This window comes from Gobio gobio (assembly GCF_949357685.1).
Source record: "Gobio gobio genome assembly, chromosome: 11".
Lineage (NCBI taxonomy): Eukaryota > Metazoa > Chordata > Actinopteri > Cypriniformes > Gobionidae > Gobio > Gobio gobio.
In genome coordinates this window covers 41,962,678-41,974,795 of record NC_137104.1, presented here as the reverse complement: position 1 = coordinate 41,974,795, position 12,118 = coordinate 41,962,678, and the positions used below count along the sequence as shown (strand labels likewise).

The following is a 12,118-nucleotide window of genomic DNA, read 5'->3' as shown; positions in this document are numbered from 1 at the left end:
GAACTTCGGGAGGAGATTGGAGCTTTGACTTAAATTTTTACATGTCCATAACTGTTTACAAAACAGGTTCACAAAAACATGTTGATCAGAGCACATTGCGCTTTTTGTCGTGTGGGGTCGGAGTCCACCTTGCCGAGTCTACATCCTTAACTAATTGAGTTTGACTGGGAGACTTTTATTAAAGGGTTAGTTCGCCCAAAAAAAACCCTCATGCTAGCCTGACAAGCCAGACCCACATCAAGATGTTGGGTCTGGGAACTCACCATTGACAAGGCTCAATCCGAGGAGCGGGACAAACGGTTGTCTTTCAAATTCCCTCAGCTATTGGATAGCGCTACAACCAACCAGAGAGCAACGTGAAGTGGAGCTAGTTCATGGATTAAACTTTCGCCGTATCCGGTCGGCAAAACTCAGAACACATCTTCCTTTCTTAAGAATGACTTCAGTGCCGTTCTTTGTTCTTTTCTCAAAGAACAGTGCCGTTCTTTGTTCTTTTCTCAAAGAAAAGCTTAACTCAAAGTCTTCCAGGATCACGGCCAAAGCCGATTCGAAAGACTGGCGTTCACCAGCTTCTTTGTTTACGAGTAGCACGCGGAACCACCGCAACCATGATATGCCGTCATTATTTTAAGCCCACCCACCGACTCTGTACAAGATGTGATTGGCCTGACCAGAGTTTGTTTTTTCCAGCTCGCAGGTCTACCGAGAGTTGCTAGACTACACTCGCGGCAAATTAGTTTTGCTGCCGCTAGGTTGCATCTAGATTTCTAGGCTACCCTCATGCCGTTCCACACCCGTAAGACCTCTGTTCATCTTTGGAACACAAATTAAGATATAAGATAAATCCGATGGCTCAGTGAAGCCTGCATAGCCAGCAATGACATTTCCTCTCTCAAGATCCATTAATGTACTAAAAACATTTAAATCAGTTCATGTGAGTACAGTGGTTCAATATTAATATTATAAAGCGACGAGAATATTTTTGGTGCGCCAAAATAACTAAATAACGACTTGTATGTAGTGATGGCCGATTTCAAAACACTGCTTCATGAAGCTTCGGAGCGTTATGAATCAGTGTGTTGAATCATGATTCGGATCGCGTGTCAAACCGCGAAACTGCTGAAATCACGTGACTTTGGTGCTCCGAACCGCTGATTCGATACGCTGATTCATAACGCTCCGAAGCTTCATAAAGCAGTGTAATTGAAATCGGCCATCACTATATAAGTTGCTATTTAGGTTTTTTGGCGCACCAAAAATATTTGTCGCTTTATAATATTAAACCACTGTACTCACATGAACTGATTTAAATATGTTTTTAGTACATTAATGGATCTTGAGAGAGGAAATGTCATTGATGGCTATGCAGGCCTCACTGAGCCATCGGATTTCAACAAAAATATCTTAATTTGCGTTCGGAAGATGAACGAAGGTCTTACGGGTGTTGAACAGCATGAGGGTGAGTAATAAATGTTTTTGGGTGAACTAACCCTTTAATGTCTTTGTTATCTTAATTTTATGTTGTTTCTTATTGTCCGTGTCAAGTACGAGTACAAGTCCACCCCAGTGCGCCAAAGTTCATTCATAATTGCAGTCCGAGTCCAAGTACCCCAACTCTAGTTATTAGAGACCGGAACTAAACAGAGCGTTACTGACAGACAGGAAAGAGAGGTGCTGCAATAATGTCAAATATTTGAAAAATAATGTTCAAGCATGGATACCTATTCCAGTAGACCCCAAAAAACTAAATCAAGACTTGTACATTTATTAGTATTATCTTGTTTTAAAATAATATATTAAGCATACAAATAATATACTTAACGAATATACAAAATATTAAACTAAGTGCGGCTGCAAATGATGCCACACTTTTTATCATATACTATTGTGCTATTTGATCACCATATTTATAAATGATGGTATTTAAAAAAAATAATGTACTACAAAGTATACTGTGGTTTTACAATTACAATAAAGTGTCCAAAAATACATATTACCATGCTTTTCCCCTGGTATATTTTACTGTAATATTATTGCATTGTACTTTTGTAAGGTTGAATATATTAAATATAGGAGCAATATTAACATGATTTCTTCTGTTTGCACAGGGCCAGGAGGATGATAAAAACTGTATAGCCTTAAAAGAAGTCACCAAACATCTGTACACTCGTCTGCAAGAGATGGAGAGGAGACACCAGGAGGAGAAAGAGAGACTACAGGTCAGGAACATAATAAAAAAAACACACAACTGTGATAAAATGTGGTTTGCCTTTCCTAAACACCTTGTTTTTTGAAACCTACATTAGGCAGAAAACAATGAATATCAGCGGCGGTTTCTAGAGGAGCAGAACACTTGCATGCAAAAGGCAGAAACCAAGGCAGAGGAACAGAGCAAAAAGGTGGAAGAGATGCAGAAACTTATGGGTAGTTTGAAGCTGGAAAATTCCACACTACAAGAAAAATTGGCTGCTAGTGAGGCTGAACTGGAGAAACTGCGTGGGCTAAAGAAAACGGATAGTGAGGACAGGTGAGCCCTATTTTTTTCCTATACATAATGCATTGCTCTTATATGTTTAATTGTTTCCTTGGCTATGTTAAATATTTTCCACCTGCAATTTAGTAAGCAATAAATTGGTCTAATTAAAACTCTATTAGTTGAATTGTGCTGCCATAGAAACCATCCTTCAATGTCACGCCTCTCACATGGAATTTGACTTACGATGACTCATTCTTGTACATTAAAAGTGGACTCACCCTCTGCATTGCATGCAATTTTTTCTTTGTTACATGTATGTGTTACTAAAAGTGTAATTTGTGAGTGTGTACATTTATAACATACAGGTTTTCTGTACTGCAGGTCTGAACAACTGAAGAAGGAGCTGGCAACTCTGAAGAATAAAAACCATAACTTAGATGACATGCTCAAAAGTCAACAAAGGAAAATCAGAAACATGATCGAACAGGTAATAATTCCTGTGCACAGGATATTTGGAGAAACACCCAATCACACAAAGATACAAATCATTAAATGGCATTTGCGATTTACCATTTTATTTATGTAATTTAATGTATTTTGAAACAGGATATTCAATGAAAGTTTATGCTGGTCTTAATTCACCCTAACACAAATGAAGGCCTTAAAAATGTTTTGCAACAGAGCAGAAAGTCTTAAATTCATAAATTCATGGCATTAAATGTTGCACGCACTGCAAAATCTTCCTCAGTATTTTTGTCCTGTTTTCCAATACAAATATCTAAACATCTTTACTTCAGATGCAAATGTAGTCTTGAAAAATTTAACAAAATTAAGTGAATTGATGATTAAAACAAGAACAAATATATATCAATGAGTTATGAAAATTTTCAAGACTATATTTACATAGATTTAAGAATCTTTAGACAGTGCATTCAAATGTTATTTTTACTTAAACAGCACACCATTGGCTACCTTTAATTCCCATAGTGCAATATATTGTTTTTTTTTTCTGAATAACAAGGAAATGAGTAGAAATTTATTCTGTACCATAAAGGGTTCAAAAAATTATAATAACACTTTATTATTTATTATTAATTATTCAATTCAATTTAATTTTATAAATACAAACGCTTTGGCTTCATTTTTCAAGACGTGCGCAGCACCCTTGGTGAAAGCTGACATGCGGACTCAGGAGCGAACCAGGGTAGCGAACCAGAGACTACCTGTAGTAGGTGGAACTGTGGCGCGATTTGCAAAAATGTGAAAACAACTCAGATTTGGGTGCGCACTTGCTCAGGAAGTAAAACAACATGCGCATTTCGACGACTTCACTAGTTCAACAAAACACGTAGAGGATGACAATGGTGTTGATTTACCTGGGATACGAGCGAGAGTGAGCCTGCAGTGTAATCATAAATAGTGAGTGCAATATGAGTGGCAAATGAGAAATGAATGGCTCACAATCTGCGGTCTCCTCAAAAGAGTCGGTTTGCAAGCAGCAGAAAGCCCCCTTCGTGCAACGCACCTAGTGTCGTTCACTGCTGCGCATAATTGCACCAAATCAATAAAAAAATATTTGACCCACATCCTGTTTTCTATCAAGTTTGTGATGCATCATGAACGCAAATGCACCAGGGTTCAATAGAATCAAATGAGTGTGAAAGCAGACTAGGCCTGTCACGATTGGTCAATACAATCAATTGGTAATACAAACAATTGGTCAATATTTTTAATCGACTAGGTAAGTTGGGTACGATATGAAATTACGGTGAGGAAAATAAGCATTTGAACCCTGCTATTTTGCAAGTTCTCCCACTTAGAGATCATGGAGGGGTCTGAAATTGCCTTTGTATGTGCATGTCCACTGTGAGAGACATAATCTAAAAAAAAAAATCCAGAAATCACAATGTAGGATTTTTTAACTATTTATTTGTATGATACAGCTGCAAATAAGTATTTGAACACCTGAGAAAATCAATGTTAATATTTGGTACAGTAGCCTTTGTTTGCAAATACAGAGGTCAAATGTTTCCTGTAGTTTTTCACCAGGTTTGCACACACTGCAGGTTGGCCCACTCCTCCACACAGATCTTCTCTAGATCAGTCAGGTTTCTGGCCTGTCGCTGAGAAACACTGAGTTTGAGCACCCTCCAAAGATTCTCTTTTGGGTTTAGGTCTGGAGACTGGCTAGGCCACGCCAGAACCTTGATATGCTTATTACAGAGCCACTCCTTGGTTATCCTGGCTGTGTGCTTTGGGTCATTGTCATGTTGGAAGACCCAGCCTCGACCCAATCTTCAATTCTCTAACTGAGGGAAGGAGGTTGTTCCCCAAAATCTCGCAATACATGGCCCCGGTCATCGTCTCCTTACAGTGCAGTCGCCCTGTCCCATGTGCAGAAAAACACCCCCAAAGCATGATGCTACCACCCCCATGCTTCACAGTAGGGATGGTGTTCTTGGGATGGTACTCATCATTCTTCTTCCTCCAAACACGTTTAGTGGAATTATGACCAAAAAGTTCTATTTTGGTCTCATCTGACCACATGACTTTCTCCCATGACTCCTCTGGATCATCCAAATGGTCATTGGCAAACTTAAGACGGGCTTGGACATGTGCTGGTTTAAGCAGGGGAACCTTCCGTGCCATGCATGATTTCACACCATGACGTCTTAGTGTATTACCAACAGTAACCTTGGAAACGGTGGTCCCAGCTCTTTTCAGGTCATTGACCAGCTCCTCCCGTGTAGTTCTGGGCTCATTTATCACCTTTCTTAGGATCATTGAGACCCCACGAGGTGAGATCTTGCATGGAGCCCCAGTCCGAGGGAGATTGACAGTCATGTTTAGCTTCTTCCATTTTCTAATGATTGCTCCAACAGTGGACCTTTTTTCACCAAGCTGCTTGGCAATTTCCCCGTAGCCCTTTCCAGCCTTGTGGAGGTGTACAATTTTGTCTCTAGTGTCTTTGCACAGCTCTTTGGTCTTGGCCATGTTAGTGGTTGGATTCTTACTGATTGTATGGGGTGGACAGGTGTCTTTATGCAGCTAACGGCCTCAAACAGGTGCATCTAATTTAGGATAATAAATGGAGTGGAGGTGGACATTTTAAAGGCAGACTAACAGGTCTTTGAGGGTCAGAATTCTAGCTGATAGACAGGTGTTCAAATACTTATTTGCAGCTGTATCATACAAATAAATAGTTAAAAAATCTTCCATTGTGATTTCTGGATTTTTTTTTTTTAGATTATGTCTCTCACAGTGGACATGCACCTACGATGACAATTTCAGACCCCTCCATGATTTCTAAAGCCGGGTGCACACTGTGCGATTTTGGACACGATTTGGCCGTCTGAGACAAATTTTGAAATCCTAAAAGATTTCTCTGACCCTAGGCTAAAATCTGAAGTCTTTGATCCTTAGTTTGACATGTGCACCGACAACCGATTAATGACTGTTGCGATCAAATTTTACCTCGGACAAAATTCTGGCAGTGTCAGAAGATTTGAGGCGCAATCCTGCAGTGTGACTTCTCCTAGGACGACCATCAAATCAAGAACAAATTAGGGATGGGCGTATCGATATGAAGTATCGATATATCGATACTGATGTGAGCATCGAAAAGTATCGATACTCAAATAAAAAAAAAAATAATATATATATATATATATAAATAAATAAGTGTATATATATATATATAGAGAGAGAGAGAGAGAGAGAGAGAGATATTTTTAAAGAAATATGCTTATAAAGATCAAAAAGGAGGAAGATTCATAAACAAACAGGTTATTTTATAGTGTTTGCTCAGAGATCAGAAGTGAAACTGAACCTCAGTCATAAATAAAAGATGCCATCATTTCCCTGCCGATCAGCCTCTGTGCACTTTAGATCTCATGTTACACATAATAGCTTCATCCGTGAACACTGAAATAAAAGCAAAACCATTATGCTTCATAAATCCAGCTCCATTTAATGTCTGTAGATAATGCAAATTTTATTTCAATAATGACTCCTGATTAACATATTTGTCATGTAGGGTGAACTCAAAACCAAAAGGGAGAGCTGAATCCAAATGCAAACTAGTTTAATAACAAAATAAACATAACGAAACCACAGAGATCAGAGAACCAAGGAACAGATAACAGAATGAGTCGCACCAAACGTACATCCATGTAGGACAAGACCTGACAAAGAACATAGGAAACACAAGGGTTTAAATACACAGGGGCAAACAAGCTCAACAAATTAACAAGACACACCTGGGGAGACTAATCAACATGAAAAACTACAAAGAACTACAAAACATGGCACAAAACAGGAAATAACCAAAGAGTCTTCACAAGACAGGGAAGCACAGGCTGGAATCATAACAATATTACATCCTTCAATACATTTACAATCTGTTTGAGCATTAGTGCCTGCATTCATTTATTTCTATGTCCATACTGTACATGATAACAGGTGCAAAATTCACGAACCGTAATGGAGCAAAGAGACCGACTCATCGGCGACCTCAATGAGAGGGTGGCTTTCCTTGAAGCTGAGGTCAGTGTCTGTGTTGTTTCAGAGAATCTCTTTATGTTTTCCCTGCCTTTCACTGTGTGACTGTAACATCAAATGTGACCTACAGAACAGAGAGATGCATGACCGGATGGAGTTTTATATGGGCAGTCAAGTGCCTAATCCATATAACTCAGACATGGGGTCCAAGGTTGTCTACAGGTATTTCTTTCTTATAATGTATGCATGCAAAGAAAAAGGTTTTTCTCTAATACACATTGGCCACAATTAACGGCACCATTTTATTCGATACTTTTTGTAACCTTATTTTGCCAAGATAAACGCTCTGAGTCTTCTTCTATAATGCCTGATGATTTTGGAGAACACCTGACAAGAGATCAGAGATCATTCCTCTGTACAGAATCTCTCCAAAGTCCATGTTGGTGCTTCTACTCTTCAGTTTTATATAGGATTCAGGTCAGGGGACTGGAATGGTCATGGCAGACCTTAATTTCATGCTAATTTGTGTTAATTTTGATGTTTGTTTTGGATCATTGTCCTGATGGAAGATCCAAACTTTCAATTTTCATTCTCTGGTTTTCTCCGATCAGCTGGAGTTTCTCCGGCTGAGAACAATGACGTTGATGTCGTGCGCTAGTTTGAGATGACTTGCGTCACGACCAAACGTTAGCGATTGGTAATGGCAGATCCAATAGTTTTAAAGTTCAACAAGAGTACCCACCTTCAAGGAAGTTAACGCTTGTCAATGGAGAGTGGCCAGACTCTCTGTACAAATGAAATGTACGAGAGTCTGGTAGGACCAGGCTACCAACCACGGCCCACTATAAAAAAAATTTTTGCAGAAGCTTTCAGGTTTAGATTTTTTATCTGTTGGTATTTGATAGAATCCACGATGCCATGTGTCTGAACAAGATGTCCAGGACCTCCGGCAGAAAAATAGGCCCACAACATTAAAGATCCAGCGGGATATTTAACAGTGGACATGTTGTTCTTTTTATCCCTGTGTGCACCAAACCCACGTGTCCTCTTCGAGGCAGATTCGTAGCATTTCCCGTTGACTGGAACTTTCTAATTATATCCCTGATGGTGGAAATGGGGATTTTTGAAGCTCAGCAATCTTTTGTTGCACATCAGGACCTGTATTCATGAAAAATCTTAATGTGAAGAGTAGCTCCTAGTGACAAAATTCTAAGAAAATTCTAAGAAAGGTGGGCGTTTCCTCTTCAAATTAAAGGAAAAATCCTAGTAAAAAAAAAAAGTAATTCAAAAAGCATCTTAACCCTTAAAAGAGGTCTTAAGGTCCAAAAATGTTAGGAGTACGGACGAGGACTTTTAAGAGGCTTAAGAGTTTCTTTAGCAGCTGAGAAAATGGACGAGACTGGAAGAGGGAGAAGAAATGTGACACTCACATTAGATCATGCAGGGATCATGTGTGTGACACACTAACATCTCTGATGCCATAAATGCCATAGCGCCAGAAATGAAGTAATCACTACATGTTTGGCCACTGGAAAAATGGAACTATGCAGAAGCGATGATTCGGGTCTGTCCCAACCTTCTATAAGCAAAGTGATCACACAATTACAGCAATTTCAGAACCTTATATGTCACTGTTCATTTCCTATCAAATACATTAAGTACAACATAAACAACAGGGTAAATAAAAAAAAACAAAAAAACAATATATATTGCAGCTTCTTAGACAACCAACCAATCACAGTCTTCAAAAGACTGGTCAGCCCCGCCTCCTCACTAAAATAGTTTTAGTAAAAAAGTTGTAGTATTTTGCTCACTCAGAGTTGCTCTCAGATCAGTCCTGAATCACTCTTAAGCTAAGACTCCAACGTAGAAGTGTTTAAATTAGGAGATTTGTGAGAGCCTTTAAAGTCCTCATAAAATCCATCAAATTTACTTTGTTAGCACACATTACACGTCTTAAAGTGAACAATTAATCCGTGCAAGTTAATACACAGGAAAAAATGGTTTGCCGTGGTAATCTTTAATCAAAATCTGAAAAGTAACTTCCGGTCTGGAATGGCGTGCCCTTTCCGATGACGGCAGTTTGACGGCTTGGGTTTGAATATCCTTAACCACTCCCCTCCAACCATTAGTCTGCTATGAGCGAGAGATGGAGAGGAGGAGCGCTGAAGTAAAACCCTGCCCTCTATACAATATTCCGTTTCACTTGGAAATACGTCACAGCACTGAAAAAATATCAGTTGCAATTTCCGGTTCACTGGGACTTTAAGAATACGGGTCCAGAATTATATTCTTTGGTTTTACTCATTGTGATGGATGATTAAGGAAATTTGGCCTTTGTGTTTCCTCATATTTATACTCCTGTGAAACAAGAAGTCATGGCTGGATAATTTCACTAGTCACCCTGGTGTGGTAGAAATTTTAAATATGAAGGGGAATATACTTTAAATATATTCTGCTCATAAGAATTTCTAGAGGTACCAATAATTGTGGCCAACGTGTGTATTAGAGAAAAACATATATTTCCTAATGTGATTCTCCCACCCCCACCCACATTTTTTTTTAACTTCAATTCTGACAATGACTGTATATATTCAAAAAAGTATTTTCCATCTTGTATTATAGCAAACCTCTGACGCCAATAAGCCCAGGAAACAAGTCACTGCCATTCATCAAAGTGGTTGAGATGAAGTCTTAAACAACATGAGAAAAGATGAAGATTACTGATGAAAGAAAGAGAGACTGAGTGAGAGAGGCATTGTGGAAAAAGCAACATTTATGCGACATCCATCAGTTAACACATATGGGTAGCACTTCTTTTGTATACAAGTAATACAATCCTATAGGACTGTTCTGTCTCACTTTAATTGGAATGTCACATGTATATTGGATTTGCTGATCATACACTACATCTTCATGCCGGAGGTTTTCAAACTTGATGCCAAGGACCCCCAAATATGATGAACCTTTTATGAGGGACCACCTTCCTAAAATCCATCTATATATTTTTATGTATATGGAAAAAACAACAACATTTAAATCGTTAGATAAATAGTAAGTGTGACATTATAAATGGTAAGTGGACTGCATTTATATGAATACAACATATTATTTCCAAACTTAAATTGGCTATACTTAATGTTGGCTGTATAAACTGTGGATGAACATTTTCCATTAAAAATTATTTGTATAAGCAACTTTCACAATAATGTATATAAGTATCTTTTACATACTGCGTTAAGAATACTGCCTTACATTCTCTGTGAGCGAGATAAAGGGGACTATAGTGAGAAAAACTTACTAGATGGATACAAAGCAAACATATACAATTCTGGAAAGTATGTATAAGGAAAGAAAGGAGAGAAACATTTAGAAATGAAACGGAATGTTCGGTAGACTTTATCCATTTTTGCTTCGTCTTTTTATTCTCTGAAATTTTCTGGGGACCCCTTAGAATCTTCTAGAGGACCCCAGTTTGAAAACCCCTGCCTTAAGCAACTTCATTAATACTAGTAGATCTTATAAGTAGTGAAATTAATATTTCCAAATGATCTGCCACTGTCTATTTCATCATGTTACGATCTGATAATGCGGCCATTGTATAAATATTGTGACTGACAGCCATTTTGAGTAATCTGAGGAAGCCAAAATATATAAATGTATCCCAAATATAAACTAAATTGTTTACTAAAATATTTCTGAGCTACAATGTATCTGTGTATGTACATACTATATGCTGAGATACAGTTCTGAATTTAACTACCTTGCAAAGTCTTTTCCCTTTGGGAACTGTAATATAATGTATTGTGTTCTGAAGAACTTTTTCTGTTACTGTATTCAGTGCTAGACTCTCTTCCATCCATCTCTTATTAAATGTGAAACAATTTTACTGTAGATGGAATTGTAGTGCTATGCACATTTCTCTGGTATTGTATTTTTGCTGGTACATGTATTTATCTTAAGGGCTAATAAATAAAACGTATTTAAGATTGCTTACAATATGTGTAAGGCAGTGTTACTGGTATAAAAGTGTCTGTTAAATCAATTTGATCACTCCATTTTGTTTAGTAGGCTAACATTCAGTGTATTGTAGGCTAATTGCTACCAGTGGATTAAAGAATGCCATTTTATGTTGTAGTGTTAATTTATCTTCGCTGAAATTAGTGAAGAAGCCCGTTAACTAGAGGTGTGTCTGTTCATTTACTTTTGGCCATGTTGTTTATCATATACCCTTCCTATTATTATATAGACAGTAAAGATGATTATCGGTCTGTTTCTGGAACTCGTAAACATTCAGCGCGGACCACTAGCGACATCTACTGACTGAGAACTACGGTGCACTAAAACAAAAATGAAATACGAAAGGAAGCTGAAAATATAAACAAAGCTCGGTATAGTTGTTAACTCTGTCAAGCCACTATAAACACAAAGGTTTATGATCAAAACTCTGTCTGTAGTTTTATTTGTTCAATGCAATATCATTTGATATACACTGACTGTATAAAGACAATCAATACATGACATACTATAGAAAAACTTAAATTAAAGCCTGTATGATAAATAAAATATGATAGGCTACAGTATGCTTTATTGCATGGATTAATATAGTTTTTATAGCATATTCCAATACAGTAGCCTACCGTTTGATGGGTCAAATTCTACTTTTGTTGTGTGAAGATAGGTTAGTAAACCAATATCTACATTTAACCTAGTGTTAGGAGTAGCTTGTTTTAAACACATTATGGCCTGGTTTCACAGACAGGGCTTAGATTAAGACAGGATTAGGCCTTAGTTAAATTAAGAAATTTAAGTAGCTTTAATAAACGTGCCTTCGGAAGAAAAAAACATCACTGGTGTGCATCTTGAGACAAAACCATGGCACTGACACACTTTAAGATCTGACAGTGCAAGTTGCTTTCAATTAAAACAGCTCAAACATACTTTTTAATATTAGACTAGGCTTAAACCTTGTCTGTGAAACCAGGGGAAAATGTTTAAATAGAGACAAACAAATACTGTTAACCTACTGACCTACAGCTAAATTTGCAACCCATATCTAGCCTATTCTTGAAACATTTGTCTATTTAATGTATTTAATGTTTATTAAATAAATAAATCAGGTTCAATGTCTATTGTAGGTTA

The 12,118-nt window shown here is 37.7% G+C and overlaps 1 protein-coding gene across 3 annotated transcripts in view; it reads left to right on the top strand.

Moving 5' to 3' along the window:
• Positions 1 to 11,417, top strand: part of tuft1b (tuftelin 1b) — a 29,059-nt gene extending 17,642 nt beyond the window's left edge. For all 3 annotated transcript variants that reach the window (XM_079830236.1, XM_079830238.1, XM_079830237.1), the window contains 6 exons: positions 2,109 to 2,219; positions 2,307 to 2,527; positions 2,858 to 2,963; positions 6,938 to 7,021; positions 7,107 to 7,198; positions 9,602 to 11,417. In XM_079830236.1, coding sequence (XP_079686362.1) covers positions 2,109 to 2,219; positions 2,307 to 2,527; positions 2,858 to 2,963; positions 6,938 to 7,021; positions 7,107 to 7,198; positions 9,602 to 9,674 — 687 coding nt within the window. In that variant the 3' untranslated portion in view covers positions 9,675 to 11,417. The remainder of the gene's footprint in view (positions 1 to 2,108; positions 2,220 to 2,306; positions 2,528 to 2,857; positions 2,964 to 6,937; positions 7,022 to 7,106; positions 7,199 to 9,601) is intronic.
• Positions 11,418 to 12,118: the final 701 nt, after the last annotated feature.